At 44.1% G+C, this 21,681-nt stretch overlaps 1 protein-coding gene across 1 annotated transcript in view; it reads left to right on the top strand.

Annotated features, from left to right (window-relative positions):
- Positions 1 to 13,561: 13,561 nt before the first annotated feature.
- The window catches only part of CDH4 (cadherin 4), a 421,793-nt gene continuing 413,673 nt past the window's right edge, over positions 13,562 to 21,681 (top strand). Inside the window, exons 1-2 of the mRNA XM_066330899.1 lie at positions 13,562 to 13,684; positions 15,723 to 15,834. Of these exons, the coding sequence (XP_066186996.1) occupies positions 13,619 to 13,684; positions 15,723 to 15,834 (178 nt within the window). The 5' untranslated portion in view covers positions 13,562 to 13,618. The remainder of the gene's footprint in view (positions 13,685 to 15,722; positions 15,835 to 21,681) is intronic.

The raw sequence follows: 21,681 nt of genomic DNA, 5'->3' as shown, positions 1-21,681 counted from the left end.
TATAAATGTCTCAATTAGATAATTAATACAGGCCATAATGCATGATAGTATACAGCAATTTAAAGCCCTAGGCAAGGAGTTCAACACAAATATTTCCCTTTTCTATTGCTGGAATTCAGCTGGATATGTACACATAGAAGTTCCCCTTACAATATTGATCCTACTCTTTAAATTCTTTATAGTTTCTATGAGGAAATGCCATTGTCTCCATTCTTCAAAAACTCTGAGAGATGAGAGGATATTAGGTTGTTTATGATACTTGGCATAAATGACATTTTGTATTTTATTTCCAATTGTAATCAACATTTGGTTTGTAGTTTGCAGAATAATGTGCAAGATGTACACATTCTATGGGGGGAAAACCTACCCAGTGCTTCATTTATATTCCAAATCTATGAGCCCTATTTTTTCCTTAACAGAAAGCTTCTTGCAGATTTAAACTGGGGTTTTGAAGTTCCTTATCCACTTCTACCACTGTAGGAATTATATCTAATATTTAAACAAGTTTTTAGTGAATCTGACTAACACTGAGAAATCTGTCTCTAAGCAATATGAAGCCACATTTTCATTTTTTCCCCATTTCTTTTTTCTTTAAATATAGTTGTATTTATTTTTTCCAGATAATTTCTGGGGATAAAACAATCCATGACAGGGTTCACAGTATATGTGACTTTTGTCTCCAAAATGAAGATATTCAAACTTGAACCTCTTTCCTGATCCAGCCAGGAACAAGTGCGGGAAAAAAATTAGATTAATTTCCCAGTAAGAGGCAGCTGGATAAGTGGGATCCTCATTTTGGGAGACCTCCATGTTTGCTCCTGGAATTGTGGAGCAGTTCCTGACCCAGGCTGTGCATAAACAGGACAAAAGGAGCTGAAAAATTGAACGTTTTCTCTCTTTGAATCTTACATGGTCAGAAAGGTGATGTCAGAAACCAGAGTTAATAGTACACAGCAAGATCTGAGGCCAAATTTATAGGCAACAGAAATATAAAGATAAAAGGTATCAGAAAGTCAGCTGACAATTTGAAATTCAGGTGAAGAACTGAGGTCACTGCTACTGAATTTGTGGTATTTTCTTGGAGATAAACAGTAAAATATCAGCAGCTCAGAAAGTTTGCTTACAGTTGGATTTATTCAGAGGAAAAAGTCTGTTAAAGTAAAAGAAGGAAGTGCAGGGGAAAGGCAGAGAGACAAGCCAGCCAGACTGATGCCACCACACAGAGCTGACCTTGGCAAGGTGGATTTCAACACTTGGAAAATATTATAACTAATTGTAAAGTTCCTGCATCACAAAAAAGATATTAAGGTTGGCATACACTGATTAAATCTTGGAAAACCTGAGGGTGATTGCACAGAGGCCAGGATTTCTGGTGGTGAAGCTACAGCAAAAAAAACCCCTTCCAAACTCAAACTTCCCAGAGAAATCTAGACCACTATAAATTTATTTCTAAATATGTAAATGCATGCCTGCAAAATGGAAATGTCAGAAGAACCACACTGTTTCTGGACTTGCACCTGACCCTGTTCATGGCATTTGAATTTTGCATTTTTGCTGCTCTCTCTAGAGGGCATTTTGGAGAGCTACTGTTCCTTGCCATTGTTTGGAGCTCAGGAATTATTCAATAATATAAATAACTCAAACGAAGTACTTTGAGTACTTTGGCCACTTCCCCTAAAATTGAAAACGTTTCCTCCTTCTGTTCAGAGTTTACTTATTTTACAGCTGTTATACTCATTTCTATCAGATTTTCTGGTATAAAGCTGATTTACCTGTGATATTTCTTTCTCTCCTGAGGAATTCACATTTGTCTCTAACATCTGTCTCAGCTCCATTCAAAAAGGGAGGGGAAGGGGTCACACTACATCAATTTCATGGATATACAAGTATTATTGCATTTCTATCAATAAATCATTTGGGGTTTTTTTTCAGGAAGAACCTCCAACCTCCACCTCAATATTTTTCTGAAGCAGGGCTAATGCACAGGAGCTAAAAATAATCTCATGGAACAAAAATGAAAAAAAACACAGAGAAGTCAATGCTGTGAGTTAACACTGACATATTTTTACCAGAAAAAGACCAAAGAATCAGCAAAGCATCAGCTTGTTTCAGCAAAATTTATAGTAGTAATCAGTTCCTGTACAGCTTTGATACCCTTTCAGCTTTTGATTCTTGATTTAAAGCACTTCTCAGGGAATGTTGTGAATAAACCAGCACCCTGCACACAAATACAGTTCACAAAAGGCACTAATCCTCTCCCCAGAAGTTCCACCTCCTTTTTTAAAGGACTCTGCTCAGCAGAGCAGCTCACATGGGCAGACATTCATCGGGTTGCAGTGCGAGGCAATGTTTTAGGGTGCTCAGATCTGCTGAAAAGTGCTGACTCCCAGGCTGAGCTGGGCTTGGCTGCAGACACACCACCCCAGCTGATGGGTGTGTGAATATCCCATCTCCTGAACCTCCCATCACTGCACCTCCTCCCCCAGGAGATGGGAGATCCATCAGCAGAGCGTGTGGGGTCCAAGGATCTGAACATTCACTGACCCACCCTTCCTCTCCATCCTTCGTTTTGTAGAGATGGCAGAGAAAAGGAGTAAACTCCTCCCTGGGCTGTGCCTAACCAAATCCCTCCTCCTCCTATAAACCAGGACAAAAGCTTCCTGACTCCTGAACTCTGCTTTGCCCACTGGTCCTTCCCCAGGACCCTCTGTGCAGGGCCCCTGACAGGCACCACGGCTGCAGAATTGCTCAGAGCAAGGGCTCACAGCACTGCAAAATGTGGAATTTTTCGGGATTATCGAGTCAGGATGTTCCTTGATGTCAGATCTTTGTGCACTTCCAGTCATCAAGAAAAGAAACCTCGAAGTGGAAGCAGAGCAGCTGCATCCCTTAGTCAGGACATCCAGGAATTAACAAGCCTTCGGGATGCATTAGCAGCAAGATATTGATGTATGTCTCTGTACACGTTGCTAATTTAGCAACACACTCAAGGTCCATGGAGCCTAGACTTGAATATGTTCATTCTAACACTGAAAACCACACCCAGAGACCCTGCCCAGGTGCAGACCCTTCCCCTGAGTGTGCAGAGGTCTCACCTGGGGTTGTGTAATCTGTACAGAAAATACCAACCAGCCATCACAGAGGGGAGTCACTAAATCTGAATTTCTGTGTGTAAATATTGGCACAGAAAGCCCAGTGGTGGTTTGTGGGATACACGGAGCATCCAGGCCTGCACCACTCCCAGATAAATAACCAATGTCTCCCCCACCAGTGTGTAATTGTTGGCTTGTTGCACACCAGGTAATGAATCCAATTTTGTGGGTAAAACCTGGGTGTCAAAATGCCCAAACAGCTCCTCTGCCTGCTGCATTTCCACTTCTCCTGGGACTGAGGAGAGCAGAAATTGCAAGTTTGCATTCTCCTTCTAAATTTCCACTCTATTTTTCAATTGCACTGTTTTTGGAGGGTGGGAAGGATTAGATCAACATGTAGGTACCTACCCCAGAAAAACTATTTTCTACCTTTTTTTTCCACAACTGATTTAAAAAAACGGAGCATCTGTTTAAAAAATAAGTTCTGGAATAATTGCAAGTATTAATGAAGTGTATTTCTCAAGTTTTATTTGATAAGTACTTCAAGTTCTAACAACCATAAACTTGGAGAAAACAATACTAACAATTAAAAAGGAACAGAAAGAAGGCAGACAAAGCTTTTTTATAAAAAAAATAAAAATTAGAATTGTTTTCTGTAATCCTCCACTTCAGATACTGCATAGCAGGGCTCAATCTTGGGATTTCTTTAATCTTTGGGATTGGCCTGTTCTTCCTCCTGATTTATCCGGCGGCACAGAGGGATTAAATCAGTGTAATGGACTTTTGTGAAGTGTCTGCATCAGCCCGAGCAGCTCCTGCCTGCGAGCTGCGGCACCACGACGAGGATGCTGCGCTGTTTCGAGCACCACTTAGCGGCAGAAGCCGACTTCAAATCCTCCCCTTCTCAAACCCAAGCTGAGGAAAGTTCGTTTTGAGTAAAGCCAGCCGGGAACAGCGCATCCTGCTCCCGTCCTGGCCGAGCTGGCAGCCCGGCTGGGATACATCCCTGCCCAGCCTCTCCTCTCCCCCTGCCTGTTCCTCACATCTCACCGTGCCCACAAAGGTGGTTTTGCCTGTGCTTGGAGCTGATTGAAGCATTTGACCTCGAGTTGTGGGTCAATAAACAGCTGCTCCTCTCTCTCTGTTACCTGCTCAATATCAACACGATGACCAGAAAAGAGGAAAACATCACAAGGCGGGGAGAGGATGTTCTCTGCTCTCAGCAGCCAGAGCATGTCCAAACAATTTGGGCAGGTATTTTTCTCGGCAGGACATTGAAGTCAGGGATGTTTATCACATCATATCGAAAGAACTTGTTCTCTGTGTTGAATTTTAACGATGTTAGCATGAACCTTCTAACTTTAGGGATATAAAGAGAATTAATCAGTGTTTAGAGATAGCAGGACTTATAATAACATCAATGCCTGGGAAATTAAAACAGACAGACACCCCTTTTCTCACCAAAACTCCCTGAACCTTCCTGCTGTGCTGTCATATCCCAAAACCTGCTTGGGTGAGACAAAAGGGAGCTTGATCAAGACACATAAAGTAAAATGTGCTATTTGTTTTCAAAACTGGACAGGCAACAGCAGACTTTGGGTTTCATTTTAATGTCACCACCTCTTGTGCCATCACCCTGGTTTTATTTTCCTGATTGTTGTTTTACAGATATGACTCTCTTCAAGCCACAGATCAGCACAGGACGATTGTAAGTGAATACTGACGCAGTAATTGTAGAGATGGCAAATTCAGTTCTTACTGTAAAGGTCCTCACAAGCTTTTGCAGTTTCTTCCCAAAGCCCCCTCAGCTGTCCTGCTTCTGGCCACGTGCTCCACATCAGTTATTCCAACACAGTGCTGGGAAACAATTTTTTCAATCAGTTACGTGTCCAAATTGCAAAGGCAATGGCTCACAGAGTTGTGTGTACAATTACTGAGATTCCATGCGTGCATTGGGTAATTTCTCACATAAATGCACTTAATTAGTCATCTGTGCATGAGTTTTCCTATTTGCATACATACTTAGGGCAATTTTGCATGCAAATTAAGCACTTTATATATATATATGTAAAAGTTCGACTCTCATCATGTTTACTAAACAGAAGCTTATGTTAGATCTGGAAGAAAATAATTGAGTTGTCTGACAGCACACAATACAATGTGGTAGCTTGCATATGGATTATTACAGTGTCTGCATCCTGCTGAGGTTTTCCCAGAAAGGTTATTAGATTTATCTCTGATAAAGTACTTAAGGATCAGCTTGCAAATAACAGTTCTGGTGAAATATCTGCATAGGTGAAGTCCAGGTTACCACAGCTTGCACCAGACATAATTTGTATCTGTTGTTAAAATCTTTAAAATGTCCCATCTAAATCCTGTGCTGCTCCTGGGCTACAATCAAATCTGATTCTGCCATTTCCTACTGATGGATTAGCACAATCAGAATCACTTAAAATGAGCATTATTAAAACACAAGCCTGCCAGCAGCTCACACCAAAAAATGGTGCAGGAATATCTCCCACAGATTTCTCTCTCAAAGAGATAAAAAAAACCACTTTTCAGCTGGGGTTTTTTACTCAGTTTTGGATGTAACAATATTTTTAGCACCTGTTTGTGTGTCCTGGACACGGTTCCAGGCTGACTTGAAAGCCTGTGTGCAGCTGGGAATGGATTAGGGGATGTGAGACCACAGGATCTGCTGGGCAGAGTTAACAGGATAAATGCAGATAATCTCGTTAGATGAACGCATGAACTTGAAAATTAATCTTTGGAGTTCAGGCATTTCTAGACACCGGCAAAAGCAGCAGTTACTTCATGTACAGAACTCCACCAACATCAAAACCAGCCTTTATCAGCTGAGCAGAAGTCAGGTGGTGACTACCAATGGTAGTTAATAAAACTTTAACCCCTGTGACTGTAGACTTTCTTTTCCTTTCTGTTTATGCATGTGTGGAACACTTTGGTTTTTATTATTCTTGGCCTGAAGTCAGTCCATATTATTCATACATATGGTGTTCCTAAATGGTTCCCTTTCTTTTATTTCTAGGCTTTATTTCAGTGAGGCATGTAATATTGGTATTAGTACGTAATATTACCATATTATTATCCTCATTTGTAGCTACATCACTGCTCCAGATAGTTAAATAAATTCTGTGTACATCTTTAACTTGACAGGAATTGCAAGGAGGCAAACATTCTAAATTTCTCACTACTTTTCCAGTTGTAAATATGCTGCTTTATTTTGAATATGGGATATTGTCACAAAGTAATCCCTTACAAGAGCACACCTCTCCCTGTCTCCCCCGCTCTCTCCAAGTTTTCTTATCCTTTCAGTTCCACTAGTAAAATCCATAGGTTGTCAAAGCAGCCTCCTGCAAAATGCTTTGTCTTCCAGGTGGTTTTTGACCAAAAATGCTGACAGCTCCAGAAAATTACTTCATATTAAACAAGTAACTAGGGCTTTCTCTGAGGAGTTCTGCCTCAGCATTTACCAGGCACACACACAATTCAGAGTATCTGCTGCAGTGCAAAAAACTGGATATATTTGTGAGGAAAAACATTTGTGAGGAATACCAACAATCTGGGTGCAACAAAAGGCTCAGAGAGCTCAGAACATCACTTCCATTTGTGTTTTACCAATCTGTGCAGAGGAAAACATTTCATTTTATTTTTTTTTTCTGATAAAGAAGAAAAGCATGTACTGTAATGTTAGAAAGGCTGATCTGGACCTCATGTTTTAGCTAGGTAAAAGAACGATCATTTGTTAACATTGCTGCTTGTAGCAGGGTAATTTGAGATTTGGACTGGAATAAGTTACATTACTGGGAACATTTCAGTGTATATGGGGCCATATTGATATTGAATGCAATGGTGATGAGCTTTGCAAACAATAACAGCAGCACAGGCTGCAGGTCTGAAAATTCTCATTTTCTTTCACCCATCCCTTATATTAAAAAGTAATTCTGTTGATATTAATTTGAGGTTTTCTGGTGCATGAATGAGTAAAAATTAAAGAGCCAAAAGGTTTGACAGGGCAGAATCCTGCCCCCTTCCCCTGGTACCTCACTGAATGTGAGAGTGAGTATTCCAGTGGCACAGCAAATCACAGGCACAGGACTTTTTAGAAAAGGCATTTCCTCCTGAGCTGCTGAGGGTGCCTGGAGAGGGTGGGGAGGAAATCCCTGGGTTTATGTTTGATAATGTTCCCCCATTGCAGTTCCAGGTAAATGACCCTTCAGGTAACTCTCTTTTCCTGAGGTGATGGCACAATCCTGCTGAAGCAGGCGCTCATCTGAGGAGAGTCATAAAATCAGTAAGTTTGTGAAGGCTTTGGGGAAACTGGGAATCTGTGGCCTTCCTCCTGCTTGTAAAACCACAGACTGGCTATTCATCTCTTTTTCTGTACTAAATCTGGTGAGATTTCATTGTTTCCATGAATATCAAGTGTTGCCTCAGAGAGCAGCCTGGGAGCTGCCTGCCTGCTGTGTCAGGGAGCTCGTGCAGTTTATTCTCCTCAGTGACTCCGAGAACAAACCTAATTCTGCTTTTCTGCTTTCTTTTATTTTATTTTTTTAATACCCCTTCATTAAACAGTCCACTGCAAAGATAGAGATCTATTAAGCCTCTTGGTCTGCTTTTTTCCTTTGTCTTTTTGCAAGGATACAAAAAAATGACCAGGAAAAAAAAAAAAAAAAAAAAAAAAAAAAAAAAAAAAAAAAAAAAAAAAAAGATAGTAGGACTGTTAATTGTTTTGCACGGGTCAGTTTTGTTTTACAATATTTTACAAAGAGTTGCATTAGTATAAGGTGTGTTACCTCACCTAAGGTGAAAGAGACATAGAATTGGGAGTTTCAAATTGATTTTAATATAGCCATTGCTGGCATGCTGCCACTAATGCCTGCACAGCTCAGTGAGGAGACCACAGTGTGCCTCATAATTGCAGGTCAGACTGCACCAAAGCTGGCCTCCCTTGGTCAGTGCAATTAAGTGAGCAGGAAGGGTTTGCACAGGGTCTTGTTTTCCTCAGTGCCATCCACATGACCAGCTGGGAAGAAGAATCCCTTGGATCCACAGCGTGCGGATGAGTAGGTAGCGTAAAAAGAGAGAAGGTTCAAATCCCTTGGCATTGCAGACTGTCTGGCAGGACTGAAAATGTGATTTCAAAGGAGCTGTTGGACCAGGGAGGTGGCTGTGTCAGCCCCACCATTCCAGCACTCTGGGAGTAGGGATGGAATCAGCTTGGACTGAAGCACAGCCTGTTCGGTCTTTTCTCGTGGATTCTTTCTTCGAGTCACCTTCTCCTCTGTGATTCATCATTTTGTCTTTAGATTTTGTACTGCAGCCAGATCATAGGCAATCCAGAATGTTGAGCTCTGCCCAACTATTCATGTAGTTCCAGTTGCTGCTCCTTAAAAAAATTACACAAATGTACAAACTCTGGCTTTTAGCATTGGTTATTTTCCTTTTGTGGTTGTGGCCTTCCTACTTAGGAGCATCCTTTGTTTCTTCTGTTGGTTTCCATCAAGATGTGGTAGACGTCTTTCTTTTACTGATCTTTAATTTCTCCAGAGCTCTGATTTACATTTCTCTTCACTGTTCAGTTTCATCTCGTCCCCTCTTCCCTACATATCCTTAAAAATCCGAATGCATATTAAATCTGAAGGCATTTCTCGTTCACCTCATTTTTGAACTGCTGTCACAAACACATAATTTGCCATTGTCTGTCAGACTAGAATCATCATTATTTCCTGTTGTGTCCTTTGTTACTACTTGCGACACAAACTCAAATTAGTAATAATGGCTCTAAACCAATGGTCACCCAGCTGTCTCCTACTTGAAAGTCAAGAATCACCAGAACATGCAGAAGAAACCCACAGCAAGGTCTGCCCTTTGTATTAATTTAATTTCTTCTTGTTTATCACACCTTTTTATAAAACTACTTTTTATGCTTGGCATCTGGGCCACAACTATTTACCCGAGTTCAGTGAAATATTTGCTTGTCAGAGAATTAAACGGGTTAAGCCAGCGGGAATATTTCCCAGATAAGGAATTCAGATATCAGCCCTAAGCTAGGAAGGCAAAAGCCTCTTGAGACTCTGTTTTCTCACCTCCTGTCCATTTAATTTGTTATTCCCATGCTTTCACGTACTTGATGGCTGCTTGACAATTTTATTGTGTGTTGTAGAGTCCCCCAGTGATCACACCTCCCTCTCCCCAGCTCCCTCTCCGTGGTCACACAGCTCACATCCCATACTCATCTCCACCACTAAGGGTTCCATTGTCTCCTTGGTGTGGATGTGCAACTCCCACTGCTGTCAGTAGGAATTGCACGTGTGCATCAAGGAGGGGAAAATCCCTGGTGTGCCCTGAGCTTCTCGTTATCCTGGCACAGTCAGCTCTGTGGATGTCTCATCTGCGAGCCTTTTATTCTCTCGAGTGCTGTACACTACAGCAAGTTGCCTCCCAGGATCAGCAGTTTTGCTCTTGAGGTGTTTAGCAAGTTGATTTACTGTGCATGTGTACACTCTGAAATGTCTTCATCCCGCCAACCCCACATCTTGTGGAATTCCTGTGTTAGATGGTGGAGCTTCCTATTTCCTTTTTGTGCCAGAACACCAATGTCTAACCAGTCTCCCAGCAGACTCCAAGGGAAGTAAACCCTCCCAAATAACATATGTTCAGGCCCTGCTCAGGCCTGCACTCTGAAAGTTTGGGAAAAAAAATCCAGTAGGTACAAAAATGTAAATGGCATATTTTTAATTTTCCTTAAAGATCTGAAGGAAGACATTTTATAAGGACTTCATGTGAAGTGCTGCTAAACAAGGAGGTAGTTAAAATAGTAGCTAATCAGTTAGAAAACCTGTAATTCCTTCCAAAATTCATTGGAGTGTCAAGAGTTGAAGGAAAGTGGTAGAGCGAAAGCATCCACACACATGAACCAGAGATTTCCACTGTCTGAACATGGATCTGGATTCTCCTCTGCTCCTTCTGGAAACACCTCGGTTTGGGAGGCACCTGCTGTTTCACAGCGGCCTCTGTCACTGAAAACACAACTGAGAATTCAACTCCATTTGCTGCCTCATCTCTTGAGCACAGAGTTTGTTACCACAGCTTAGAAAAGCAGGATGGCAAACTAGTTTGGGAAAAAAATCAATTTGACATCAGATTAGAAATCAACTGTAAACATGTTGAAGAATTCTATTTTTTTTTTTTTCACTAGTGCTCTGCCTTTTCTTCGCAATCTGTTGTGGTGTCAGACTTATTTTTGATAATACTTGTAGAACTTGTCATATTAACAAAGTTATCAAGCAGAGCGAGCACTTGCACAGCAACAGCTGTAGTCCAGCAAGAGTCAAAATAACTGGCCACAGGTATTCAAAAAAGAACATCCACAGTGTAAGTTGCCCAAATCCAAAATATCCTCAGTAGTCTCCAGAGTACTTGTAGTTTTATTTAAATAGCAAGTGCCCTTTAACCTGGAACAATCTGCTTCAAACTTTGAAACTGAGGAAAAACATAAAAGGAAAAAATTAAGGGTTTTGATATATATACATACATATATAAGGATTTATCTTTGCTGTGATGGTGTCACTCAATTATTTCTGCCTCTGTGGAAGTGCTTAATAAAAAAGAATCTACGTTAAATTCAATACAATGATGGCATTTATTTCATGTTATATAACAAACTCAGAAATACTTGTTTAAAAACAAAATAAACCCCATAATCCACTAAGACTGTAAATTGGTGGGGTTGGAACAATCTTTTCATTATTCTTGTCCACAGAGCTCAATACAATGAGCCCTCAGTTCTTCACTAACGTCTCTAGGTGTTAACACAATGCTATTAAATCTACTCAATAGCCAAAGATGCAGCCAGTGGATTTATGTGTCTCATTCCTTGGGAAACGTGCAAATCCAACAGAATAGTTTAATGGCCGGATTTTTTTCAGCTGCAATGTCTGATTTTGCACGTACATCAGATAATATGCATCTATTTATGCAAATTGCTGCCGGATTTATAAGCACAAAACACTCATGCCTGGGGAATTCCTATTTGTGGCATTGAGCTGGAGAAGAAAAGGATGGGATTTGGGTGCCAGGGTCCTGCTGTAGGAAAAGGGCAGGAGCCACACTCTGCTTGAAACCACTGCTTTCAGTTTTCTGTGAGACTGACTGAAGTTTCACTCTCTGGCCCTGTGTTGATCTGCCTTTATTTTTACACCAGAAATTTGCTAGTTTAGTGGAGTTAGCTTCTTCTGCTGCTGATGTGGATGTGGATTAGGCCTGACAAGCCTATTTTCCTCTAAAAAAAGCAGGGCCAGGCTCAGGCTGGTTCAGAGATACAGCTGAGGAGGCAATCCTGGCACTGCTCATTTCTCTACTCTGTCCTGAGTTTTTCACCTCTGGATCTATCAGTTTTTTCCTTCCCAGTATGTAATTCCTTGTAGATTTGGTTCTACTCCCTGATGCCACCTTTCCCTCACAGCCTGGGCTCTGCTCTCCTCACAGGATACACTCATGAAGCCCTGGACATAGATCTTTCCTGTGAACACACTCATTTTTCCTCATGGGATACACTTGGTTTTCACCTGGGCGTGTCAGTTTTTTTGCCCACTGAGCACATCTTTCCAGGGCTGTGTTAATTTTCCCCTGGATAAGCTGCTTGTTCCCTTGTGTCCCCACGTAAAGAGGCTAGAGGAAATGACCTCAAATTGACACAGGGGAGGTTGAGATTATATGTTAGAAAAGGTTTTCACTGTTACAGTGGTCAGGCATTGGAACAGCTGCCCAGGGAGGTGGCGGAATCACAATCTCTGGCGGTGTTTCAGAGATGTCTGATCTGGTGCTGGGTGATGGTTTGGGGGTTGATGGTTGGACTTGATGCCCAGGGAATCACTGAATCTAATCTGGAAGAGGCACTGAAGATCTTCAAATCCAACTCTTAAGGGACCTCTGGGGATCAACCCACAACCTTGGCATCATCAGCCCCGTGCCCTGACCAGCCCTAAAGATGTGAGCCCTGATGGCTCCATGATCTCCCTCCATTATCTCTGCATGTGCTGGTTGGTTGTTTTGGGGTTCTTTCCCACAAGCACAGCAGCTTTTTGAGACAATTTGGACATGTAAGTTTCTTCTTTGGACAGACGAGGCTCCTGTGGGTCATGGGCCATGGCAGGGAGCTGAGAGAGGAAGGAGAAGCATAACCAAAACCATCTCACCCTCCATCACCACCGTCACCATCATCACCATCTTCATTACCATTGATGCCTTGGGGAGGCTGACCTGAAACAGAGACTGGACAGGGCTAGAGAATAAAGTAGGTATTTATTGAAAGGCCACTAGGATATGCCTTGAGCAGGACAGGGCCTGACCAGGGCTACACCCAAGGTGGACCCAAAATGGTCACAAAATGGATGACTAGTCACGAGGTCTTATATTTTTATAAGTTTTGGACCATTTGCATATTGCTCCAATTGCAGCTTCAAGTTGTGAGGTCCCATCCTTGTTATCCACCATTGTTTGTGCTTTTGGGCCTGAAAGTTGTCCTTGGTCTTCAGCAGGAAAAGGATTTGTTTTGTCTCCCTGCTCTGTGAGGAGAGCTGACTGACACTGAATGGGAGCTCTGAACTGCACCCCTGGGCAGCACAGAATCTGAAAAACATGAAAGCTAAAACTTAAGGCATCATGCCCATCACCACCACTACAACCACCACCATCACCATCACCACCACTATCACCACCACTATCACTATCACCACGACCACCACCACCACCACCACCACCACCATCATCACCACCACCATCACCACCACCACCATCACCACCACCACCACCACTATCACCACCACTATCACTATCACCACGACCACCACCACCACCACCACCATCATCACCACCACCATCACCACCATCATCACCACCACCATAATCCACCACCACCACTATCATCACCACCATCATCCACCACCACCACCATCACCACCATCACCATCACCATCATCATCATCACCACCACCACCACCACCACCACCACCACCACCACCACCATCACCACCATCACCACCATCACCACCATCACCACCACCACCATCACCACCACCACCACCACCACCACCATCACCATCACCACCACAGTCACCACCACCACCGTCACCACCACCATCATCACCATCGCCACCATCACCATCATCATCATCACCATCACCATCATCATCATCACCACCACCACCACCACCACCACCATCACCATCACCATCACCACCACCACCACCACCACCACCACCACCACCATCACCATCACCATCACCATCACCATCACCATCACCATCACCATCACCACCACCACCCCCGCCGCGCTCCCGCTCCCCCCGCGGCGGGGCGGCGCCTGTCGCTTTAAGCGGCGCGTGCCCGCGCGCACGGGGCGGGGCGCGGCGGCGGCGCGCGGCGGGCGCTTCACCTGCAGCCCGGAGCGGCTGCGGGACCCGGCCGGCTGCGCTGCGCTCCGCACCGCTCCGCCCGCCGCCGACATGAGGGCCGGCCCGAGGCGGCGGCTGCTGCTGCTGCTCCTCCTGCCCGTCTGGGGCTCGGCGGCGGTAAGTGGGGCGCCCCGGGGAAGCGGGGCGAGGAGCCATCCCCGCCGCGGCTCCTCCGCGCCCGCCGCGGCAACTTCGGGCTCGGGCTTGTGATGATGGTGATGACGGTGGTGGTGGGTGCACGGAGCTTCTGCCGCTCCGCCGGTTCGTTCTCCCCTCTTTTTTTAAAATATCGAATCGTCGCTGTGCAGTTTTTAATTGTTTTATTTTTATTTTTTTTTCCGAGCCGCCGCTCAGGTGCCGCCGCGGTACCGGCACAAGTTGCCCTCGGAGCTGCGGCTCGCCGGAGAAAGTTCGGGGGCAGCGGCGCGTCCCGGCGCGGAGCCGCTCCGAGCCCCGCGGAGCCCCGCGGCCGCTCCGCGCCGAGCCCGCGCCGCGCTGCAGCCTCGAACTTTTGTTTTTTACCAGCCCGCAAACCCACCGAGCGGGCTCGGATCGTCATGGGAGGGTGATGCTCTGAAAAGTTTGGGCGTTTTTAGGGTTTAATTCCCACGCCGCCTGAAATTGAACGGTTTCTGTAGAACATCAACAAGCGCCTGAACGCGTGGCTGCAGTGTTACCGAGCGAGCCGGGCGGCTGCTGCCTTTCGGGCTGCGCTGGCTGCGGGAACAAGAGCCGCTTATTTTTCTGCCTCGATCGCCCGGTGCCAAGTTGAATCCGTGAGGATGTCCCGAGCCTTGTGGAGGTTGCTGAGTGCTCAGGAATAGCCCCGATGCGCTCTGATCTAGCGAGCACCGCTCTGATAATGGGGCGATTTCAGACCCAAAGCCCCGCTGTCCTCGGTGAGACCCTTTGAAACGTTTCCTAATGGCAACATCTTGCCAGCCGCGGTCAGAGTCCAACAGAGCCGCCGCTTCCTTGCGCTTCCCATGCAGTCGCTGGCATCCGTCTCCCGAGCGTGATTTTAAGCCGAGTGCATTGGCTTGTGTTCTGCTTACTAAGCGCATCCGAAAGGACCCTTCTCTCCTCTTCCCTTCTGCCTCTCTAATGCATCGCTGTCTGCGTGCCGGAGTGTTTGGGGGGCCCGGGGGGCTGCGATGCTCCCCGGGGGAGGCAGGTGCACGCCCGGAGTTGCACTTTGCCGGGGAAGCGCCGCTCCGGTCCCCCGGCTTCAGCCGGCGCTGCCGGGTCTGGAGGCGGCGGAGGTGCCGCCAGCATCGCTAAGCGATGCTCTGGCTGGCTCTGCCGACAGCCCGGGCGCGTTAGAAATCCCCTGCCACCAGCACTTGTTAGTGCGTAAATCACCTGGCACTCGCTCCGCATAAATCACGGGCTTGTGTGCTGTCAGCGAGTTCCTTTGGAGCTGGGGTCTGGGACCTTCCCTGCCGGGGAATCCTGAGGAGCCTGGGCTGCTGTGGCTGGACTGTCCTGTCCGTGTGGCGGGGGCTGGATCCTCTGCTCAGTCCGAACTTGCAGCTGAGTGTTTCGTTGGCTGTTTCCCTCCGGGTGCTGGCACGCTGTTGCACGGTTCTGTGCATAGTTCCATTTTTAATTGGGATCCCCTCCATCCCCTCCCACTGCTGGGGCAAGAACAGAGCCTGGGGAGTTCTAGAAGCAGCAGCGGGCAGAGCCTGGGATGCTGCTGCAAGGGTGAAGGGGAAGGAAGGGTGTCCTCACCTGGTGGCAGGCTCCTGTGTTTCTCCCCTGCCACGCTGGGGTCTGCCCGGTTTCTCAGTAGCAAACCTCGGTGGTTTGGATGTTGCAACATCAGGCCTTTGCGTGTCCCCAGTGCGAGCACAGCGCCTTGATGAATTGCTGCTCTTTGTTTCCTCCCCTCTTCTGACAGTGCCCAGTATTCCAGTCTTCCCACAAACAATGCTCTCTTGTAGTCAGGCAACTATTGCTGGCCCATTTTATTTTTTGCAGCTACAGTATGGATCCACTCCAACAGATAGGCACTCTAACACAAGCAACTTCTACTTGCACACTACTTCACTGTTCAGGTTTGCTCATGCCTAAACATGTCTTCACTGGGTGCAACACGTTTTCCCAAATGACAGAAGTCATGGTGTGCATTTTCCTTGTTTTGCTTTTGCAGGCACACAATGGGGATCTTACAGTTAGACCCACATGCAAGCCTGGCTTTTCAGAGCAAGACTACACAGCATTCATCTCCCAGAACATCATGGAAGGGCAGAAGTTACTCAAAGGTAAGTGGAATAAAAATCTTAATAGCTTCTGCAATAACTGTGTTTTCAGGAGGTGAAAGGAGGCTTAAAGATGCTGGTTTTGATGGTGAAATTGTCTGCAGAATTATGTTTGTAGGAGGATGAAGCACTAAGTGGTTTACCTGAGCACAGTTTTGAATACAGATGAATCATCCCAGGTCCACACACTCGCTGCTTCAGGTGGATTGTTTGTTACGCTGTGCGAGGTCATCCCTTCACTCTTGAGTCTCCCACTCCCACCCTGTCTGAAGGAACTCTGCATCTGATATTTTAGAGAGTATTTTTATGTATGAAATTCAAAGATCCCTAAATTATCTCTGCTTTGAAATGGATGATAAAGCAGACGTTGTTGTTGGAAATGTGGTAAACAAGCCTACAGACATTCTGTTCACAAATGTGGCATTCATTTTCATTACTGCCCCACTGACAACATGAAAACACAGGCAAAAAGAAACTACCAATTAGCTTTATAGTAATTGCAGGATTATAACCACTTTTGTGATTGTAAACTCTAAGATGTCTTCGTAATCCAAATAACAGTAGACTATCCTGTGTATTGATCTACCTCCTTTTCAAGTTAAAAAATAATTAAACTTTATATTTGCATGACATAGGAAAATACTTTATTCCAAAAGAATTTCTGAAGGTAAGAATCCCACCCCCTCAGCACCCCAGGAAGTTGGGGAGCACATCAGGACTTGGTGCTCTACAAACCCTTTGCAGTGGTTTCTTGGGTACATTTTGCTCACATGCATGTCTGTCTGCCAGGAAACTGGGATTTCTGTCTTCCTCCAGAAAAAACACCTGCTCCTTTACTTTGATTTTTCTCAGAAGAAAGGGAGAGTTGTCAGTGTTCTCTCTGGCTTCAGCAGAGTCCAGGACTGGACATTTCTGCTCTGCATGAGCTGGCAATCACTTTTGTTTCGGTGCCCAGTTGTCTTAGTGTTGCTGTTCAGGAATTCTCTTGACTGGCCTGGCATTAATTAGTAGACCTTGGGGAGTTTATTTTTAGTTTGAAGGGTAACCAAAGAGGGAATTGAAATGGACAAGCTCAAGATAATGCAACCCTAAAGAGACCAAATACAATAGTTTACACACTCTGTAGCAATTTTTCCCAAATGTAAAGGCAGCTTTACAGGTCAGTCTGGAAACTGAGTAGATTTCATGCTCTTTTAGCTTTGCAAATTATTTGATAAAAAATGTTCTCTGAGTACTGTAGAAAGCCATATCGTAAATATATTTCCTCAGAAGAGTGGTTTTTTGCAGTTTAGTACTTGATAAATTGTGCTGTGTTTATGGAGCTGGACAACAGGGATGGAGCAGAAGGGTCTGTTCAGAGGCATTAGATGGCTGTGACTTTCAAAACAGCACACTGGCTGTCATTTCATTTCTGGCTTAACTGATAATTTTTGAATATGAAATTATATTTACACACCCTGTCAAGTTGATTTGAATGAAAATATATTTCGATTTGATTTTATCCTTTAGGGACCAGTTGTAGTTTTACATTAGTCATGGCAAACCTGCCTCTGATTTAGGGCTGAGCTCACCCTTGGGGACATTATGTATCCATGCCCCACTTGTAAGATTCATGTCCTGATAACATTGTCATGGGTTCCATGATTTAAAAGCAATTTCTTAACAAAAGGAGGAAGGAAAAAAAAAAGTGCAAGTGGTGTGTTTGCTAATAAGTAAACTATCATCTTTGCACCTTTTAATCTACAGTCAAATACATGCTGTTGTTTATCATAGGAAGCAAATATATCTAATTAATTTATACAATAATGGGCGAGAAAATTCTTCTTCATGCTTGTGTTGTTCTTTATATATACTCTAGCATGTAAAATTGGTAGTTTTCCAGTTTAGGTTTAATTTTACTTCCTAGCACTTGATGTGTCTGAAGCATAAAATGTTTATCTCTTTTCTTCCATCTGGGTGAAGTATTGTACAATAGTTCAGACCAAAAATGGGTTCAGATTGCTTACATTATCATGTTTGATAGATTGACATATGTACTATTTCACACCATCTTACCACGCAAAGCTCTGCTGCCAGCTACCACCATCTTATTCATCAGCATTCAGTAATTCATCTGCAGGCCAAATGGGACTGTTTGCCTGAATTTAAAAAAAAAAAAAAAAAAAAAAGGGAAAGTAAAGTAGGCAGAAATTCACCTGTCAGTGCTTTCATGGAATCTTGGGGGTGGAAAAAAGCGTGTCTGTAGCTTGGATGGCTCTCGGGGGATTTCACGGAGCAAACATGAGGTTTTTATGGATAATTCTCATCTTGTTCTTAGGAAGGCAAGGTGTGCAGCCCTGGGATTTTATCCCTAAAGGTTTATCCATGAGAGATCAGGGAGCATGCAGACCTCTCAGCGTGGTGGTGAAATTCCTCCACACCATGGGGAAGTTTGGATGTTCCATGGTTTGGGCTGAGCTCCGTGGCAATGAATAAACCCAACATTTCCCTTTCAAGCTTTGCAATATCCAGCTCTCAAATGTATGCACTGTTATGAATGCATCAAAATGAAAGTGTTTATAGTATTCTAGGTTTGAATCAAGTTAAATAGAAAATGACTGCTTATAATTGGTTTATTCCAATGGAAATAGCTTAGCACTAATTTGACAACAAGAGCTTTTACAGAGTCATTGTTTTATTATAAGTATGCCGTAAGCTATTAGCTACTACTTTGTGGTTCATCTTATTTGCCTGAGTCAGCTCTCTAACATGCTCAAAACATACAGATTCTAGCAGGAGCTATTTGTTACACAGTAATTAACTTGTTTATGATAAATGGATGGGAGAAATGTCACGGCATTTTGTTTTATGTATAAATGAAAAGCATCTGCATTCTAAAAATTTCATGTTAATTAGACTTAAAATAGTTTTCCCCAGTAGTGCCACAAATACCACACGCTGCACATCACTGCCAGCACTGTGGCCTGGTGATGGGCTGGTAGCTGAGGTGATTTGTGGAGCCAGTGCCTTCCTCAGAAATGCCACCACTGCATCTCTTAATGAAAGCCACTGGGGTGTAATCTGTTCTACGTTCTTGTCTTTGTTTTTGTTTGCAGGATAATAAACTTAGTCTTGATCACTGATGCATGATAACGTTTAAGATAGCTTCCTTAAGTATTTTCTCCTTTAGCCTAAGGGAAAGAGCTCCGTGTGTGCAGCATGGCGGAGGACAATTGCGGCGCGGGGATCTTTTCCTCTTTGTTAATTATTCATGTTAACTTAACATGGTGAGAACATTGGTGCTGAGGGGTGGGGAGCAGAGCCATGTGGGGCTGCGCTGGAGCACTTCAGCAGTGTCCCAGGGGATCTGGTTCCTGATGGGAGCTCAGTGTTCGGGAGTGATGAAGACCAGCAGCCTCTTGGGGAAGGAGGGGAAGAAGGAGTAGATGCTGAAAATGGTGTGCAGTATGATACTCCTGCTATTGGCTTTATCCCTTTTAAATTTTTTTGTCGTGTTTTTTTTTACGATTATAATTAATATTAAAAAAGACTTTTTTTCAGAATGAGAAGTTCATGTTGAGCTGGCACGCTGTGAGGCTGTGGGAACTGGGAGGAATGACCATCAGGGTGTTGAACGCATGATTGCTCTGGTGTGGCTCCAGCACCTCTCAAACACACATAAACAACACAACTCACGGCAGGCAACACGGGTGGATGAGAGGCACAGCCACTTGTTTGTGTTTTCTGTGCATCCCTTCGTCTGCAGGGACTGGTGTTTGCCCACCCCAGACAGTGCCTGTGCTGATGGAGCAGGGGAACTTCTGTGTGGCAGCCACGTCTGGGGACACGCGCGTGGCAGCACAGTTTATTTTCACATGGGGAGATGAATAAACTCTGCCAGCATGTTCTGCTCTAAGCAAGCGTGTGAAACCAAAGGTAGCCAAGCTCATGCAAATGCATAGAAGTGTAATTGCTTCCATTCTAGAATTTTTTACTAGCATGATTTTTGGTTAAAAACAGAATACATAAAAGCTTTGTTGGAATACCATTTTTTTTTTCCCCCAATAGGAATTCACTGTGGAGATCATCTCTTGTGAGTTTTTTAGAGGTGGGATGTTCTTCATGGTCAAAAGCTTTTTGTTCTCTCTGCTGAGATTTCAAAATCTCCATCCTTATTCGCCCTCGCCATATCCAATACTAAAACTGGCTGTGAATGCTCTTTAGAAAATACTGACTGCGGAGACCACAGAACCCCAGCATCCACAATCTCCCTGGGATGGTGGAGAATACTGTAGATGGTGTAGGCTTCCCACTTTTCCTGGGTTTAGAGTCCAGAAAATCCCCACCTGCTGTCAGTTTTGGCAGGAGCCTGGTTCCCGCAGGCAGGTCAAGGTGTGTCTCTGAAGAGAGTGTGTGGCTGTCTGAGGCTTCCCTGCCCTGTGTGTTCCAGATGCCCTCTGGTGTGCCCTACCTGTGCTTTTGGGAAGGGAGGAGCCTGAGGAATGTTGAGATTTGTTCTGGTGTTTGGTGAGGTTGTCGAGCCCCTTTTAGACTTGCTTGCTGCAGCCTCCTGGAATAGCCAGTGCCTTCTCCAAGCTGCTCAGAGTTGAAAAAAACAGCAGAGAGGCTTTTCTATTCGTGTTTTCATTATTTTCTGCTCTGTGATTCTGCATGAAAAGCAGTCACTGAAGTTACTGTACACGTAATTAGCTTCACAGTTCCCTAATAAAATCTGAAAGTAGTAGAGCATCCACCGGGAACCCGGAGCTCTTACCCTCACCTTTCTTCATTCCTTCCTTGGAGGAAAGAGGCAGACAGGCATCAGCTCTCTGTGTTCAGCTTGTACAAGCTCCAGTGAAGCTGCCTCTCACAAAACACTTCTCACATCCTGCAGGACAGCTCCTTTTAAAAGCAGTTTCTGGTGATGGGCATGCTGCAAATCAAAACCTTAATTTCCATCACGAGTTCCAGGGGAGACCCCAGAAAGAGCTGCTGCAGATGGGGGAGCTGCTGATGCCCATGTATTTTTAATGTTGTTCTTCAGATCTAACTTCTGACACAAAAATGATGTTTAAGATGACATTTTTATCTAAATAAAGTTGCAGTTAATGAGACTGGAGTAGTCAATAACACTCTGTAGAGTTAATCCCCTTACACTGTTTAATAACTGTATATATTGCTTTCTAGTTCAGAGCTTTGAACCAAATTCCTCAAACCCAAGCAAAATTACATTTTTCTGCATTCTGGGGAGTTAACTGATTTATATCTGAATAAATCTGCTTCTCCAACAACAGACTTGAAGCTTCTCTCTTTTTTCAGGGATTTGTCTGTTAGAGAATTGTGCTGTTTCAAATTAGGCATTCTAAATAGGTATTAAGGAAGAAGATGAAATAACAATTTCTGTTGAATAATTTATTCATTTCTTTATTTATGCTTAGGCTTTTAGGAAATAAGCTGTGTCTGGAACAGTATCAATTAGTTATTTATTGTGAAATACCTGTTGTTTTGAACGCTAAGCTGATCATTTTAGGTCTTTTAAGGTTGGGAAATGTTAATTTTAAAGTCAGCTCTTTGTAGAGGAATTGACTATCACTGTCAGAGCTCGTGAGCTCTGATCTCACAGAGCAGATGCTGAAAGCATTCTGGAAATTACGGTTTTTGCATGTGGCAATTGAAACTTATTTATTCTAGCAGTGAAATATTTTCTTGCCTAATTTTCATTGACCTAATGCCAGTTCTCATTGCCTAATTTCATTGATATTTATGTGCAGGCCTCCTTCTGCCTTAATTTCTACCCTGGAAATGAGTCTCATGTTTTTTTAGAGGGAGCTTATTTCATTGCAGACTCAGGCTGAGGAAGTGCTTGGTTCC

This window comes from Sylvia atricapilla, chromosome 16 (assembly GCF_009819655.1).
Source record: "Sylvia atricapilla isolate bSylAtr1 chromosome 16, bSylAtr1.pri, whole genome shotgun sequence".
NCBI lineage: Eukaryota > Metazoa > Chordata > Aves > Passeriformes > Sylviidae > Sylvia > Sylvia atricapilla.
The sequence above is the reverse complement of the archived record's forward strand: the minus strand, read 5'-3'. Positions and strand labels throughout refer to the sequence as shown.